Source organism: Telmatherina bonti, assembly GCF_933228915.1.
Source record: "Telmatherina bonti genome assembly, chromosome: 7".
Classification (NCBI taxonomy): domain Eukaryota; kingdom Metazoa; phylum Chordata; class Actinopteri; order Atheriniformes; family Telmatherinidae; genus Telmatherina; species Telmatherina bonti.
Window position 1 is genome coordinate 20120258 of NC_136625.1, and position 19217 is coordinate 20139474.

Consider the following 19217-nt stretch of genomic DNA (forward strand, 5'->3'; position numbering starts at 1 on the left):
AGCTGATTCCCTTCTCTCAAATGATGAAGGAGGAGCGTGAGCGGCAGTTGCATGGAAACAAATCGCCGGCACTGTGGACGCTGATACAAGCTTACAGAAGAGAGGTCACAGAATCGGTCAGTCACAGAAGAAGCAGGTGAAAAGGTACCGTGTTGTTAGGATGATAGTTCAGGTGCAGGCCGCTATCACACAGTGGAGAGGAAGTCCCACTACTCTGGTCACTGGGGATGCCTGGAAGCATGGCAGGGGCACAAACACAAACAAAACAAATGAAACATTGGACACCCCCATGTGTTTCATCACAAAAGCATGCAACTTTGTACTGCTCCGCTGTTGGCTCCCACTTTGTGTCAATTTGTATTCAGTTGACTGACTGGACGGCCAGTCAACCTGTCCTACATACGCATATGAAAGGATTTCACAAAAGCTTTCATGTCTGCTGATGGGCTGAAGCTCTCCCATGAGAGAGCAATCAATTTCACCACAATGAGCAGTTTCAATTCTTTCAGTTTAGTTCTTAGCACCTTTTGTGAAGCTTGAGATGGGTCTCCTTTCTTGTTTTTGCCCCTTAACAAAGTACAATCTTTATGTTATGTCTAAATACATAGTTAAGTAAATAAAAGTGGGTCGGTGCTGAATTTGTTTTGGGTTGGGGTTTTTTTTCACTAAAACTGACTTGAGTTGACTGTTTCCAGGACAACCAGCTCTAGACAGAAAATAACAGCAGCTAAAAATACTCTTGGTTAATTATTTTCCACTGCAGTAGCAGGGATACACTTAGAGCTAATACTGGAATATGCAGGAGATCTCTTACATGTGCAGTCCTCACACAGGGGCAGTTTCAAAAATGCTGGAGTCTTCTTTAGGAAAGACACTGTTAGAGTCACTTCTTCACCGGCGTTCCTCAAAACTTGCACCTGCAGAGGTAAAAACAAAGGGATATTGAAGAGACGAAGGTGTAAACTGTGAAGTTCTTAGCAGCCTGGAAGGAACAATAATAATGGAAATGCAAGAGAAGAAATTTAACCAGTCACCAACTTTTATGCTCTTTATAGTTGCATTTAAGTAGTGATGAAAGAAGAAAAACCCGGCTTTACATGTCAAAAAGACAAATATCATGAAGTGAGATAAGCTTTTGAAAGAGTCGTTGCTGTGTAAGAAACAGATGCGATGCAACAGCTTACCACTTCCTCATGCCGATAGCTTCTGACATTTATTCCATTTATCTGTGAAACAACAATGCATTGTTAATCTTGTATAACATTTTTGGCAACAGAACAGTGCAACTCATCTTTAAAACGATATATGGGGAAAACATATAATACTGCTGTGGGATCCGTGCTAAAAAGTACAAAAAAAGGAGGCCATGGGCAGGTTGATTTTTTTTTTTTGGCTGCAATAAATGTAAAAATTCAAATACCTTTTTTTTATGAGGAAACATAATTATGTAACAGCTTTGAGGGCACATGAATGATTAAATAGACAGGATGTGTTACTTTGCAGGATCAGATGGGTAAACATGAGTGTGCCATTTTACCTGCAGGATGCCATCTCCAATGAACAGCAGCCCAGAGAGTTCAGCTGGAATCAAACAAACCAACAAAAACCCTTTTTTCAAACACAAATCCGAGGAGAGAAAAGTTTGAAAAAGAAAAATTCACCAAAATCTGATGTCATACCTTTTTGTTCTTTTGATATTTTTGATATCACAACAGGGATTTTATGCTCGGCTCCACCCTAAAGATTCAAGATAAAATGAAGTGTCTCATGAGCTCATCCCTTCGCTGTCACTGTTGTTGCAGTTTGACAAGAAAATGATCAATAACACTTGTTCACACTCAATTTAAAGAGTTGGGATGGGCAGCCTAATCAGCCGCAATCTAAATTACCTTGATGCTCAGGCCAAACCCTCCAATTGTCTGCCGTCTGATCGTTACAGTCCTCTCCTGCAGTCAGAGAAGAGACAAGCTCAAACTGATGCTGCAATAGAGGTGTTTTCCACAGAACGACAATGGATCAATAACAAAACAATATAAATGCAGAAAAATCTTTACTCTACTTGTGCATGCTAAAATGTCAGTGGGCTGTATGGCGTTCTGAGCTCATCTTTTCACATTCATGATTATGCCATTAAATGACCTCTGCCATTAAATCCAACTAATTCTAAAAGCTTATTTTGACAGTGAGGAAGATTATAATCAACTGCATTTTAACTCAAACCAATTCAGCACTTGATGCGCTTTAAAACCTCATATTAACCAAGCAAACTGCCTCAACCACCCCAGATACAAACAAAAGAAGTCAATATTGCAATTATCTTTTACAACAGCCTTCTTAATAGATATAAATATAAATATAAATATATATATAAAAAAACAGATGTAGGAGATTCTAAGAAGATCATTAAAAACTGGCAGATTTCTCCATCCACTGAGATCAAACATTGAATTTTATAAAATATTACAGCCTTGCTGTATAATAATTATCATTTGTAATATATTCTTTCACCGATCCTTCCACTGATCTGTTAATTGTTTGGACATTAAGCAAATAACACAGCAGGTTTTCAATATAATTGCGTGACATGTTTTTTGAGGATGGGTCTGGATTGATCAGCACCTGTCTACATGTGTGCACTCTGAAAATGAGAAGTTATGACCAGCAGTAGCTAAAGATATCAATCTCATCAGTCATCTAGTTGCAACCAACAGTATATATTCATATCCTTGAAGCAGACTAATAACAGCATAATTGTTAAGATTTTTGCTATGGAGGAGCAAAAAGTCCAGTTATGTGGATGTGAGAGGATATTGGGTGAAATCATGTGCATAAAAACACAAAGTAAGAAATGAGTACACACATTTAGAGACATTTAGTGCCTTGCTCCAGGAGCTTTAACAGCTTTTATATTGTGGTTTTCTTGTGTTTTTGGGCTTTCACTCATTTTCTTGATTGATGCCTTTTACTGAGTGTGACGAGATTGCCATTTTATATTTTATAATTGATGCCTAACAACAATTTGTCATCAAAACATCGCATATTTTTTGGAGGTGACTGTGTTTATGCGTCACTGTTTTCAGACTGAAATGCCTCCAGATACAAATGGTCTAATTAAATCAACAAAACATGATGTAATGCTGCTGAGGTACATCAGTCGTCTTATAAACGGCTGGGGGGGGGGTAACCTGTCCATGAACAGGTTGGAATCTGTTTGAATACAAGGAAATTCAGACACATTTTGTTCAAGGCAAATGAAATGTGAACTCTTCAGATCATCTAGCGACGAAGTTTTATTTCAGTGTGAAACTGGAATCAGTCAGCGAGGCTATAAAGTCCTCACTTGACACGCTACAGTTGTGTTTGCATGACCGTGCTTTTGCCCTTTTCGCTGATTAGAAATGATGTTTCAGAGGACGCAAACCTCCATTTGTCTATGAAGATTTTAATCCAGTAAAATGTTATTGAATGATTAATGCCATTTCCAGAAAGGTCATGGACTTCGGCGTCTGCTGAATCTTTTTCATGGGATATTGTGCATATATTAATGTGAAGGAAAAGCTGTCAGACGCAATGACAAGTGAGACCTAAATGTTACATTGAACACATAGAAATCCAGTTGGTGAATTAATGCCTATATTTAATAAGAAGGTACAGATTAATTGATTTTAGATCCTTGAACCCAGACAGTGTGTCCCATATATGTTCCCATAGTCAGTGGAGTGAGGCAAGACCGTACATGGACTACCGGTGTATGACTACTGTGTTTACTTACACTTGAATAAAAAGGTTCCCCTGACACGCAGATGACATCTTGTTCCTGAATGGTCAGAATATCTTTGGCCAAGTGTAGTCGAATATTGAACGGCTCCTCATTACCTTCTTGCATCAAATAAATCCCAGTCTTTGTCTGCGAACAGCCAGAGAGATAACATAATTCACCATCCCTCTGTGACTAAATTAACTGGCCATGAAATGAAATGTCATTGAGAATACACATTGCAAGATGAATGTGGAAATTAGTTTGAGGTGATATATGTTATTTTCTTTTGCACTACTTTAATTGTTAATGCTAATAAAGACAAAACATAGCCACACAAGCTTTGGATAGTAAACACACATTTATCAGAAATCAGAGAAAAGAAATTGATTTTTTTGGTTCACAATAATAAGCATCATTTTGAGAGTCCTGTTAGTAATTTGTGCCCAGTGTGTGTTTTGTATAAATACACACAATGAAGCTCGGATCATATCATATCATTGCTTCTGTGTGTAAGGCTGATGAAAGTGACGATAAACCAAGGAGCTGTGAAATTAAATGAAGTAAAAATCGAGCCCACCCGCTACATTTGAATTTGCCTACTTCGGAACAAGCAAGCGCGAGGACTGTGTGTGTTTCCAATGATCCCTTTAAAACATGCTAATCTGCATAAATTTGCATTCTGCATATCCTTCCTCCTTCCCGGCTAATTGTGATGCCAGTCCTGTCCTTGACTTAAAAAGGTCTAAATACAAGAAGCACCTTCACCTGATGAGACTGCTAATAGAAGAAAACCACCAGTGTCAGCATCCTTGTCACCCGGGATACGCCTCTCATCAGTTAACAAGACAATCTGTTGCATTGCTGATATTCATAGAAAGCACATCTCAAAGAATCTGGGTGAAACATGAATCAAAGTGAGTTTATAGTGCATAGTATCTTTAAGTTGTAATGAGGAGAATAAAGAACTGAGCCTCTGCCTGGACCCGCAGTCCTGGAAATGAATTGAGGGCGGCGCTCATTCATGTTATTTGAAATAATGTGTGTCTGGAAGAGTCATTAGCTGAGCAAAATGAGGGCAGTTGTGCCCGTATGTTAGTCGGGTCAGGCTGCATCTCAGGTGACTGAGCATCATTTGACCTGCTGGAGTTCTTGCATGGCACTTAATTAACCTTATCTCTCGTCCTGTTTTATGTTGCACTCACTCCCCGCAGCAATACTATCTGCATCATCATCTTCAGTCTGATAATGTGAACATATGACTTTAGTGACTACACAACACGTGAAACAAGGACATCTTATTCTAACCAAGGAGCGCTACACTGCTTGGAGCAGCTGACAAACAAGGAGGATTCTTACAGGATAAAATCTCTCTCTTTCTCTTTCTGTCTTTTGCATTTTAGCACATCTGGTGGGGGACAGATGTTTACAGACCCCTTGTCTAGCAAGGCATTCCTTACACTATTATATAACTCAAAGTACCTAATGCATAGAGTTTGGCCAATTACATGTCAGGTTTTAAATGTTCTTGGGTTAAAAAAAAAAAAACAACAGTTTTACTAACAACTACTTGGACCATGGTTGACAATTCCTACCATCAATTCTGATTTTAAATCTATTCACACCAGAGAAAATCTAACAATACTTGCAAACTGTGTTTAGTTTTACTATATAAACTGTATGTTGTCATTACATAATTGTGAATGTGGTGATAAAAAAAAAAGCAGCACTAGATTGAGAAACGCTGTTAATGCTAGGCATTAGGTAGTTTGTAGGCATCTGTCTGCAACGATCTCACATCCGCCATGGATACTGGGTATTCAACCCAAACAGACAGGGTGAGGCAGGGCCACATGCAGGTCAAATTGAAAGTGGTTGAAAGTGAGCTTAAGCTGGAAGCAGGCCAATTATTGGTTTAATCGCAAAGAAGCTGATGTAGTAAAATAATAAGGGGTGAAAAGGCACGTAAAAATACCAGCAACAGTTATACTGGAAAAAGTTTATCATTTAAACCCAGTTTCTCTCAGATCTCTGTTCATTTTGGATCGTCTTCTCCACAGCAGAGTCAAGGTAAAAAGGGCCATCAACAGCAGCAATACAATCGATGGCAGTTCACATCACATACTTCTAACACTACCTCCACATGCTAACAATCTAGTAAGATCTGGTGGACACACAGACGACCCAGTCTGATTCTCTAATGACTCCAGTTACATTCGGAGGTTGTCTATGTTGAAAATTGCCATATTCTTCCTGGAGTCACAAGACAGATGTGACTTGAGCCATAATGAAGGCTCCTCAAATGACATCTTCTGTGTGAGTGATGATTTCCAGTCCAGATAAAAATACATTCTACATGTTAAACTCTACTGCTTGCATTACTCACAGAATATTTGTGCAGTAAAAGTCTGTAAAGACAGAGACTCAAAGCTTTGTGTTTGTCCTGTAAGTCCCAGAGTCACATCTTAATCTTGCCAAAAAGGTTTTAAGTAGAAGTTTTTGATCCTTATATTAGAATGTTAATGTATTATACAGTGACTTAACCTGCCTTAAGTTTAAACATACAAGATTGCTAAACTGATGATTGCTTCTTTCTGATAACACACTACTGCATAACCCATAAAACGTCCATAAGAATACATTTTCTAATGAGAATTAAGCAGATCAGAAATGGGTTAAATTAATGCCTGTATGAATTAATGCAATTCTGTCTTTCGGAGAAAAATCATTAGAGTTGTTCGTTGCCCACGCTTGGTTGTCTCAGTTTCTAGTATATGATAGAACTTCATTGGCATGCAAGGCTGCAAGTGAGATCCGAACACAAGTGGTCACTTGAGATCTATGTGACAGTGCATTCTAATGTGAAGTATGAACTAATGTTGTACAGACCTGTCCACTTGTGATCGGATTTCCCAAGACACATGTTAATGTCAGGTATGAAAAGGGCCTGAGAACGCAGACCTGCTGGAGATCTATCATTATCACCATCCTGTCTTGTTGCTCAGAATGTCAAACAAGATGAGTTCATCAAGTGGAAAGTAAAAAGCATGTATGTACGGGGTTCAGATTTGCTGGACGGGCTGCGGTGCTGTTCTAGCCTCAGGCTTTTAGACATACTGCGATGCTTAATGCTGTTTTCCAGAGCCTGAAAAGGCCTAGGCACTTTCTATAATCACGGTCAATTGTAACATTGATTAAATTCCACCAACCTCTTCATTTGATGTCTTGAAATCCATGTGCTACTATGCAGTGAGGGTTACTGCAACGGGAAAAAAGATTGAGTTAGACTGTGGAGACAAATGCTTAATGACACAACCAAGTAGCTGCAGCAAAAACCACACAGCCGAGTTAAACCAGCATTGTTAGCAATTTGCCTATACTCGTAAGAGTCCCGCGTTGCTCATACAGAAATTACACAATGGAGGGAGAATAGGTTTTTCATTGAAATATACCTCTTTTGAACTTAACAGAGTGACATTCCCTATTGAGCAATTTCAGGAGAAAACCAGAGATCATTAAGCATTAATGAATAATTCATTAGCAAAGGTGAGAGCCAAGGTATCCTAATAAATGTTTCAATATTGAATTCAGTCTCCCAGAAATGAACTGCGTTACCGTGTCTGAAGGCTTGTCAGTGTGAGGATAAAGCTGAACCACAGTGGAATATGCCACAGTGTATCACCACCACAGAGGTGTTGTCGTTAAAATACATATGGATTTCTGATGAATACTATACATGATTACTCCTCCAAATACATCCTCACATGCAAGTAGTCTGAGGAATGTTATGTAGGGGCCTCATCTACATAAACTGTCAGTTTTAATCAGACATGACTGCCACTTGACTCAACAAAACAAGGACAGAAGAGACATGGCTCACACTTCCATTAGAGAGCTTCTGTTACCTCAACAGAAAGGCCCCCAGCTCTTTGTGTGTTGAGGTCTAGCCATCGAGCAATGAGTTGATCCCCGATATGAGCTGTAACAGAGGGCCTCGCTGGATCATGGCTGTCAGGCTTGGGCTGTGGGAGAGCAGCGCTGTCACTTCTCCTGTCTGGCTGTAGGTGTAGCAATCTTATCCCCAGAGTAGCTAATACTGGAGAGCAGAGCGAGGCTATCGCGTGGTGAGGTTTCTCTCCTGGGGGTCCCTGGTAGGTAGCTCCGCTGCGGTAACAAGAGGCTGATGCTACTGTGTCATTCTGATACTAGAAAGCATTTCAGAGCTGAAACAAACAAAAAAAAAAAAAAAATTAAAAGTAAATCTGAATGTTGTTGATTACACGCTTCTAGCTCTGATTGAAAGGGTGTAATCTAGAGTTTCTACTGATACAAGCAAACGTGTTTTCATTGTAACTGCTGTGTGTGGGGGACAAATTAGATATGGAATTAGAAGTAATTGATAGCTTTATCTCCCAAATAAGCACCTGGTACAAAAAAGAAGATTTAAACACAAACTCAAAATTGTGAAGCTCACTCCTCAACCTCTGATGAAGGATCCTCTCGAACAGCTCATTTGAAAAAAACCTGAGTATTTATGTGCGCAAGCATGAAAATGTAATTAACTTGGATTCTTCCATTTTCTTAGATTTTCAAATGCCAAGCCCAAATGACTTTTTCAAAGTGTTTATTAAGTTCCAACAGCACACCCTTGAGAGACATCCCTCATTAGCATGCATTGTTGGCTCAATGCCACCTCTGTGTTGAGCTGCAGCGTTGCGGCTATGATCGTTGTTTTACAGGATTATAAAAATCCTACAATGTATTTCAGGCATCATTTCATGCATAAATCATTTACTTCTGATTATACAGTAAAAGTAGCCTTAAAGAGACTCATGTTTGTTAAACACTGGGGAGGATAGGAGGGAAGAGCAAGTGATTCAGAGTTAAAACAGTAACAATTCTCCAAAGCGCTGACCCTGCGATAACACCAGACTTATGTATGAATTTTGTTGCAAAGTCAATGCAAAAGCTCATATTATCTTCAGATGAGATCAATGTGCTTTATGCAAAGCAAAAATATTACTTACTTCTGTAGAACTACATAGGATGAGGCACTTGTGAGAGGGTCGTTGAATTGGGATATAAATGGGCTAAGCAACTACAAGTCATAAACATACATTACAATTTGGCTTCAGTAAAAGTACTGAAAATGACCATAACTTATTTATTTTTAATTAATTTAGTTTATTTTTTGTGACTGATGATAATCTAGTATGAATTTCAGGAGTCTGAGTGCAAGTGAGTGCAGTATGTAGTGCTTTTTTTTTTTTTTTTTTTATGTTTTTCCGTTGCTTTTCTCCATCTACACATCAACACATCCATACAGTGTTCTTGGTCATAATGCAGCATTTTTCCATTCTGTATCCCAGCATGGCCTCCTCATCAAAAGATCTCCAGACCTACTCCTGCTTCAAACTGATAAAGACAAAATCTTAGTAATTTTTAATGTTATTAAGCCTCATGTGATGCTAAGTTTAACGTTAAGCTATAAAAAGTATATTTTTAGGGGAGTGTATTGGCAAGAAACTGGCAACACGAAACAATACAATTTATGGCAATATATTGGGACGCTATAAGCAAGACAATAAATTGCAATTTTTCTTTACTACTAGTAAACACAACACTGCTGCATGCTTGAGATTAGCTTATTGAATAAGAATAGAGGAAATTTTTTGACGAATAAGTAAAAGCATGAATAATAAAATGAAAATTTGCCTCATCAGTAAAGATTGGTTGTTTGATAAAATTGACACAGTGCTTTTGAATATTGATACAAGACTTTGTATATATTGATATTTTCTTACACCCCTAATGTTTTTGATAATTCAACTCTTGATATCTACTATGTCACAGCAAAAGAAGAACCACAAATGTCTTTAATTGTTGTAAATGTGCAAAAATATTATTCTAATTATTCAGAAATGAAAATCATAAAAAGTTTATTATGTACGATGTACAACTATCTTATGTGCTGAGGCTAAGGCTCAGTCCTAGCTTGATATAAACCCTCAGTTATCACTAAACTGTCTGCTTCTTAATTTTTGTTGTCACAAGATTTTTTTCATGGTTGTCTTTTCAAAGGGGTATCTTTATTTTTTATTTTAAAGTTTTGTTACTTATTTGTGTTTAGGTCAATACAGCTGCACTATTTTGTGTTGTTTTTGTTTTTGTACATGTTGGTTAACTTACAATGATAGATGAAATGATTATGTTGTTTTTTTTTTTATAATGTATTATGATGATAATAAAGTTCATCAAGCCAATATGCTAGGCTCTAACATACTGGCATGCATGCAGGAGCCAGTTATTATTGTGAATAAATATACACAGCTCACACAGCCCAGTGCAGTGAGCAAAGTATGACCCTGACATAGATTTGCAGATTTAATTGGTTGTTTGGTGGAAGCTGGTTGGGTGTTAATTTGATCACTCACATGAAGTAGGATTTTAATTGTTTTCATGCTGATTCTGAAGTGGAAGACAGTGGTTTCCAATACTCGGCAGCTTACTGCTGGTATTAGCTACAACACAGCGTGAACTTGGAGAGGCTCTTTCTTCTGAGAGCTTACAAGCACATGTATTTAATGATAATACTGTCAATGTCTCAAGTAATGCTACCGTGTGCGTGTTTTTGAGTTTTAACTTGGCTCTGTTGATGCTAACGTTCTCTGTGAGAGGTACATGTACATGTAAATAAAGCACAAGTTTGTCAGAGAGCCCAGTTATAAAATCAGGATTTTTAATAAGCAAAGCACAAGTATGTGGATGGTTTGACCTGCTAGTTGCCCCGATGAGGCTCTAATCACTGAAACTAAATAAGAAATATGAAAAACTGATTATAAGTTTAATGGTTTTAAAGTGTGATTAATGTAAAACTTACCTTTTTACGCTTGTTTGGTTTTCATAATACGATAACTGAAATTATGAAAATAATTACATAATTTTATGGCTCACAAGATAATTTTAAGAGAATAGAAAGTTTGCTCATTTAAAGTAAAACTAAATAAGTTTTTGACCTTAAAATTCTATTTTTGACTAAGTTTTGATGCCACACTGACATCCATTATATAATTCCTGGAGCCATTGTTGCCCTACAGTGTCCTGGGGCTGAGAAACCACGCTTCACAACTTGGACTTCCAGCGTCACATAACAATTGTGTTATGCTTTACAGAACCACATCACATGGCAGCAGCTGGATATCAACATAATAGCTATTTGGGAGTCTCACCATGACTGACTCAGCATACCCAAGAGGACATTATCCGAGAACGTGAGTGGAAAAAAAGAGAGAAAGGGACAGAGCAAGAAATAAGACAAGAGTCAACACCATATGGGCTTTTACTCACTGGGAAAAGCCCAGAAAAGATGCAAGATGGAAGCTAAATTAGTCTTTGTTAGGGGGCACAAAAGTAGGAAAAGCTGCAGAAGTACAAAACATGAACATAAACGTGGTCAGTTGAAGGAAGTATCTGCAGCTTTGTCTAAGGAGGTTTTGTCTGTAGGCCTATATCTTCTCAGCACTTCCCTTTTTCCTGAAAAAATCCATAGATTACAAAGTCTGAACCATTTGTGCCATTTAAGCCTAGTCTGTGTGTTTCTTTTTTTTTTTTTAAATTACACCATCAAATATTTTCAAGCTAAGCCATTTGCCAATTTGAAATATTCCTCACAAACAGGCCAGGGAGAGGATTGCAGACCGAGCTCAGATGGGCGATGTAGAGATTGTCACATGACATCTCCATCTTTTCGACCTGAGGACAGCTGTGGCCCATGCAGGATGATAAATGACTGTTGCTGTTTTGTAGGTGGAGCAGCTGTCTGCATTCCAGAAAATGCAGTTTTACTGCTAAAAAAGAGGAGTTTTATACACTGATCTGTATGTTCATGTGCTTTGTGACTTAGAACATATGGTGCCTAAATTAACTTAATTTGAAGAGTGATGATAACAGACATTTTATTACTCAAACATCATGGTATCCCACAAAAGTCCTGCAGAAAGGCACAGAGAAAACCGCATCATTTGCCAGTTCATGCTGGAAAATGACATTTCCTATGTGAGCTGCCAGCATCTTCTCATGTTATAAATTTACACCACTCTGTATATAGTCCTTGGACTGGTTTCGGAGGCTAATCCTCAGTTTTATCTGATTCTGGATTTAACTAAACCAGCTGCAAGAGGGATGACGGGATCTAATCTAAGATGAGTCTTTTAACTTTTCAGTTCTCCCTCGAATTTTTTACTGGGGGAGCCATAGGCTATCTGGATTATCTAAATAAAGACCAAAAAATATGATCGCAGGAATTATGTGTCAGTGCACAGATACATGGTGTTGTTAACAGCAGTGTTAAAAAACAACAACATGGCTCCTTCAGCGTTGAGTTAGCAAGGGGGCAGAGAGATGGACACCTTGCATATCAGCTGGTTTGATGCGCAGCACAGGTCTGAATCAGAGTGCGAGCATGTCGATCACAGAAGTGAGCTGTGAGAACTGTTCAGCGGTAAAGGTTTTGCTATAAGCTTTGGCAAGACACCACCCATCTCTACTAGTTACAGTGAAGTCCCATATCTACTTCACCACTGCTGGGTAAGGAAAGGGAGTTATGGTCCATTTATGCTCGATACCAGTTCTGTCCTTCTCCTGAGTTGGTTATGCATGTAAGTTGATCCATTTTCAAGGGGCTTAGCTATCTTATCTTATTTTAGCTGTCAATTGACACAGAAAATGGAGCAATACCACCGGAAATCACGAGGGCGGCGTTGAGTTCAATAACTGACACGCAACTGGCGAAAAGTAACAAACCAAAGAAGAAGAACGGGAATAAAACAATGCAGAAAATGCCTAATAAAAAGAAGAAGCAAACAAAGTTGAGAACAGCAAAAATCTTTACGGTTTTATGCATAAATTCATTGACATGAAATTTCATTGTTGACATGTTGCGTTATAAACGCTCGTAAGGGCTTTGCTAATAAAACAATCCACCAGGCAACTTAATGCCATTTACCAGCCAAGGCTTTTCAGACAGTATAAGAACTCTAAACATCAAACAAAGGATGCAAAGCACCACAGGAAGTGTACCTATTGTCCTTTTGTGCAGTGTCTTTGTTTAAACAACGAAGAACAAGAAGAACAGTTTCCAAACCTGTTTCCAAAGTTTGGGGATATTTCACACTAAACAGTGTCAAACACATGAAAATGTGTAGTCTGCCATACAGAGTTGGCGTACCACAGCAGCACGACAGTCATGCATCAGCATCTGAAACGAAACCCCCCCCGGAGTCATGGTTGCCGGCATTCCGGATGGCAAAGTTAGCATTAGCGAGTAGTGACGTACTGTTGTTACCTCTGCCAAAGAGGTTATGTTTTTACCTGCGTTTGTGTTTGTTTGACTTCAAGATAACTCAAAAAGTTATTGGTAGAATTTCATGAAATTTTCAGGCGTTGTTGGAAATGTGAAAAGGAAGAAATGATTTAATTTTGGTGGCGATCCAGATCACCGTTTGGATTCAGTACTTTTTAAAATTATTCTGGCCCTTGTTTACCTTAAAAAACTTTTTTTTTTCAAGATGTAAATAATCATTTAAATGCAATTCCACCAAAATTAAGATGTTAAAATATATATATATTTTTTATCCTTATTAATTCAAAAGGAATTAGTAGTAAGCTGTTAAGCTTAAATTTAATATTCAACTGGTTCAGGAGTCATGCTTTTAACTTACTAAAGGACATTATATTGTGACTGACTGGGAATCAGGGTGACACTCATATGATGCAAATGAGAGTGGGGTAATACATACTGGAGCCTGTATAAATTGCTGCATCAACTAGAAGCACAGATGGTGGGCGTAACAGAAATAATTGTGACTAATCGACTAATTGCAAAAATGATTGACAGATTAGTCGACTATTAAAATAATAGTTAGTTGCAGCCCTAGTTTAAATGCACGCGTTGCCCTCAACTCTTGTGAACTGATCCAGATATGAATCAGTTGTAGTTCAAAAGTTTTTTGGGAAAGAGACTGTCCTCTTCTCAGTAATCCCTCTGTTAAGACTGCATGTTTTGTTTTTTTGTTGTTTTTTTTTTTTTTATCAAAACCATTGCTTAAATACTCATTATGTTTCCAACTTTCAAACTCTGCATTCAGGACTCGTTTGATGGCACAGTGACATCTATATGACATCTATACATTTTTGGTGCCCAGCAGTGTCCTTAGACTAAGATACTGCACTAAATAACTTTTCCAGCCACCTGATGTTGTAACTGAGTTTTGCTTTTCACACCACGTCACATGCTATCAAATGGATATAGACACACCAGCCATTTTGAACACAATAAAAGCAAATCATGAAGCGACATTTGAGAAAGCTGAAACATTGAAATTTTGGAAATTTTACACTTAAAGAAAGGGATTTTTATATCAGTAAATCATACGTTTTTTCCACATTTTTTTTTTTAAGTTTAAACTAGAAATACACTTGGACAGCCAGACATATTTCCACCCATTGCAATTCCCATCCTATCTTTTAGTCCTGCATTCATGTATATACACTCTTAGATTCCTAGATATACTGATAATAAATCCATAGTGGCTTGGCTGTATTGTGGTGTTTGTTTCATGTTCATATCTTATTTTACTTGTTTGTATTTTTTCCTGTTCTGTATTGTAGTATCAAGAATTTAGCCAGGATCCAGATTTAGCTTTGATATTGCATAAAGCCAGTTGGGAAATTCACCTGCATTGTTTGGACAAGCACCCTGATCATTTATTGTGGAGTCAGATACTGAAACCTCCTCTGTCTCGCAATGATAAAGAATCCATCAAAAATATTCCTGGATCTGGATCTCACCCAAACTTCTATGAAATTTAAGTTAAACTAAGACCCATTCTCAGAAAAAGAAATGATCAAAATCTGTCCAGTCGTCTTTGCACAAAGTTGCTAACATACACACAGACAGACAATTGTCAGCAAAAACATAACAAAATCATTTAAAATAGGTGAGGAGACTTCTTTAAATGTGTGTTTTCCAAAACAAGTTCAGTTTAGAGCCAAAGAAACCATTTAAGGAGCTAATAAGAAAAAAAATAAATCAGATGTATATATTTTTAATAAAAAATTAGATAAAACTGCTGTGAGACAGTTTATCTCCCCCTGATGTATTAATGAGCTCTTCCCTCAGTGTGACTCTGGCATTGAACGGGCACATATCAAGAGGCTGTGGTTTGAACATTTGTTTTGTTACAGAGTACATCTTGTATTCAACAGGGACCATTTTGTGTCCTCTTCCTTCTTTTTTTTTCTTGTTCAGATTATGTTCAAGATCGATTACTGAGGAGAGATGTAAAAGTATCTCATCAGGTTTTCAGTTTTTCAGGCACATTTGTCAAAAAATAAGCCTTTCATTACTTGGCAAGTCAATGGCAGAGGCCTTGGGTACAGCCAGCGGTGTTCTCCATGCCGGATGCACATAAATGATGGACAGGGGAGTAAATTAGTGATGGACACATTTATAGACCATCCAACCTTCCCAAGATTGATGCATGCTTTTTGGCAGAAGGGAGCCACCAGATATCAGGTGGGTGACTATTAAATCAGCAGGGATCATTTCACAAACTGTTATATCATTTAATATCACACAAAAGAAACAGGCGCACATCTGATGATAAACAATAGAAGATTTCGTTCCTGCTACGTTTTTGTTACTGATGGGTTCTGTAACTTTTCAAAAATTGGCACAATGATGCATCCTTTTTTTGATCAACAGATCAAGTAAGTGAGACATTTGATCTTCTATGATTATAAAAAAAGATTAAATTCAATTAACTGATCTTATTAGACTATACAAGCATGAAAAATCCTAAATATATATCAATGCAGTCTTTGGGGGATTTTAACCAATATAGCCTGAGTTGCCTCGCAGGTTTGGAAATGGCTCCCATACTGTGTGCGGTGTACATGAAAAGATTAAAGGCTCAGCATTTTGCTGAAGGCTAGCAAAACTGAAATGATGCTACACAGTTGAGAAACGCATGTGCTTACCAACTGAATGCAGAGTAGAAACGTACAAAACACTCTCTCAACAGCTTGGGCCCATTATTTCTAAATCCCAAGTCTGTTCCATACAACTGATTCATTTCTTAGCTATATAAGCTAAGTTATGTATAAAAAGACCTTAGTAAATAGAAGAATTTTGGAGTTTAATGGAACATTTAGAAATTTCTCAAGTTTTTTTAGTTTCTTAAAGGTTTTGCATTATTTTACTAGTTAATCTTAATGGGGAAACTGTGATTTATTCACTAAAGAAATAACCCACAAATGTACATAATGTTGATAGTTTATAAAAATCTACATAACACTGTTTCCCACATTTCAAACACAAACACCACGTAGGTATGTCCCAACTTTTCACAGAGATTACCTTGTGATCAGCGTAGACAAAGTCAGAGTAAACTGTTGCTTTTTAGGGCACATTCACATCAGCCTTTTTGATTCGAATCCGAGTCAGTTTGCTCAGAAAGTCCGCTTTGTTTAGGGAAATGTGAACACGCCAAACAAATCTGGTTTGAACCAAGAAGCGGACTCGGTCCGCCTACAAACGCAGGTCTTGGCCTGTTTCAACCGGCTCAAATACAGGAAGCAGACAACAAAAAAAAGTCACTTCCTGCATTTGACGTAGTATTGCATTGTGGGTAAATATATTGGGATCGCATTAAGAGTCCTTTGCCCCGTCTGTTGTTCATACTGTGTCCATTGTTGCAGTGCATTTCTGCAGTATACTTGCATGAGACAAAATAAAAAACCCTAAACAGTGATAGTTTCCATGTTTAACTCGCAATGGAGTTTTCTTCTTTACGTGGGTCTTCTCCTCTCTTTTGCTAAATACTAGTACAGCGCCACCTAGGGAATGGGGATATATTATTGTAAAGGTTTGACCAAAGTGCAAAGTGAATGTGATCTCAGTCTGAATGGATACACCCCCTATAACTGAGCCGAGTCCCCAATCAGACCGAGTCTAGCGGACTATCATGATGTGAATGCACCTTTATATTCACATTTGTTGAAGAGTACCAGCAGTTTGTTGAAATGCGTTCTTGGACACAACTCAACCTTTTTATGTGTTCAGAAGTGTGGAAATGATAAGGAAACTGGTGTGGAGCTTCAGATTTGAGTTTCAAAGAGTGATTAAATTGATATTTTTGCAGCAAGTTGGATGCATGGTGCTGGTCACAGTTATTAGGAATTCCTAGTTTTACTCAGGGCTTTGTAAATATCATCAACAGAACGTAAATCAACCAAAATGTTTCAAATTTTGACTTTGCCTTCTCTGAATAGCACCTCGTCTTTGCTTTAAACAGAGGAATACAATCCAAATCTAAATGAGATAATGGTATTTTTAAAAAGATTAGAGATTTGTCAGATGTTTTTATAGTTCCAATATTTTGGTTCCAATATTTGGTTCCGATATTTTTGGTTTCACCTTTGAAATTAGCATGCTGCTTTTATCCAGCACCTCTACTAAGGTTACATATTATGTCTTTCACCATTTAATGTTTAAATATTTAAACAAGGTTTTCAACGTTACTGATCTACAGCTGAAAAGATTAGCAAAAAATGAACTGAGAAAATTTACTGCAAACAATTATGTGCGCTCTGCACTGTGCAGCTGCCTCTCTTCTATTACTATTCAGCCAAGCTTTGTAGTGTTAGCAGGTGTCCTTTTCTCAGTGGCAGATTTTAGCTTTTGCAAAGTGCCGGTTTTAGAACAGCACTCAGAGCTGGCTAGTTTAAAAAACTATTTGCATTGTTTTTCAGGTTTTTATCCACTAAAGAGTGAAAACTTTAATCTTAAACCGATATGTTTTACACTTACATCTTTCAATCAAATTACTCCAACAATCCTATCCTTTGACTTTGTTCAATGCCACCTGTACCACCACTGGCTAAACAGCGCCATATCGGCACAAAACCGCCACCATGTTTTACTGCAGGCAGTGTTTTTCTTCACCTGATGGGCTTCAAGCAGAACATTCACAGCTTCTATATGAGTCTTTGCAGACATTAATTCAGCCTTTTTGTGGCTTTCTAACGAAAGTGGCTTTCAGCTTGGCTTGTGCCCACGGAACTCTGCCAAGGTTAATGTACTGAACGTCTGAAATCACAAATTGAGATCGCTCCTGGTTGGTCTGGATGGTCTGAAGTTCTTTGGCTAGAGAACTTTTCTCCTGTCATAGAACATTAATTAATCATTTTGTGTCCATATTTTTTCATCTTACCATACAAAACACTTTTAGTGACTTTTAATGTTGTTAAATACATTTGAACAGTTCATTAAAGTATTTTGACGTAACAGATCTGGTTCATTTGTGTTTATTTTTTTTAAAAATGGACAAATTCATAGTATTTTAGGGTACCAATAGTCCTGAGAGCCTTTTGTCTAGAAGCTTTAGGTCCATGTTTTTAATTATTCTCACAATTTACTTTTCCCTTCCTGCCAGAGGTTGGACATGTTCATGAGTTTTCCAATTAACTATAAAATACTATGGTGGCTGCATTTTGTTTCCCCACCACAGTGAGAAAATTCTGAAGTTAAAAGCTGCTTAGGACTATTTTAGGCCACAATCTACTGGTTGAATGAATTGCAAATATAGAAACACAATAACGCAGATTACAACATAAACCATCAAGGCTGAGCTGTTTCTGCAGCATGCTGTCAGAGCAGCAGTGCTTAACGAACAAGCAGACTCTCCACATTTATCAAATGTGACCTAAAATTGTCCAGCTTGGGCTACTTACAGCTTCCAAGGCATAAAGGAAACACTGCTCACCCTCAACAGTCATCTTCTGGACGTTATCTAAGAAGGCGGTATCATTTATACGTTAAGCAATCATTAATCATCATGGATAATCTAACCCCTTATTGGTCTTTTTCAGGGCAGTCATCACCCACGTTTGTGTAGCTTTAAGTGAGTGGGTCTGTATTGCAGTCCCGAACCTCTAAATCAGATAGGCTGGTATATGAGGTGCATATAAATGAGAGTTGTGTCTCCTGTCTTCTCTGCCATGAAGAGTTTGGCGTGCAATCGCTTCATTAGCCATCAGTCTCCGTTAAGACAGACTAATGGTTTTCTTGTTGCATGACAGTGACTTTGTGGCACAGACCACTAATATATTTTCCCCACACTGCCTCCTTCCTGAGAGAAATATCTACAGTTTCTTTTATTTGTCCTGCACATACATCACTCTGCAATAACAGCATATTGCTCCTCCTCTGCGAATTTAACATCTGGAGCAGTTTGTATGGATGGCTGACCAAACAGTTGCTATAAAAGCCCCACAGAAACATCAGGTGTGATGCAATTTTCTCTCTTCTGCTGAGCTCTGGGGTCCCAATGTAATGAAGATGTCTAGCATTTCAGCTACATATTGTGGACTATCCCATGTGTCCTTTTAGATAAAACAA

At 37.9% G+C, this 19217-nt stretch overlaps 1 protein-coding gene across 2 annotated transcripts in view; it reads right to left on the reverse strand.

The window, feature by feature from the left end:
* Positions 1–6993, reverse strand: part of sntg1 (syntrophin, gamma 1) — a gene marked incomplete at both ends in the record, with an annotated part of 31612 nt that extends 24619 nt beyond the window's left edge. For both annotated transcript variants that reach the window (XM_079243110.1, XM_079243109.1), the window contains 8 exons: positions 149–231; positions 815–917; positions 1185–1226; positions 1538–1581; positions 1680–1737; positions 1890–1946; positions 3773–3907; positions 6967–6993. In XM_079243110.1, coding sequence (XP_079099236.1) covers positions 149–231; positions 815–917; positions 1185–1226; positions 1538–1581; positions 1680–1737; positions 1890–1946; positions 3773–3907; positions 6967–6993 — 549 coding nt within the window. The remainder of the gene's footprint in view (positions 1–148; positions 232–814; positions 918–1184; positions 1227–1537; positions 1582–1679; positions 1738–1889; positions 1947–3772; positions 3908–6966) is intronic.
* Between the last annotated feature and the right edge of the window lie 12224 nt (positions 6994–19217).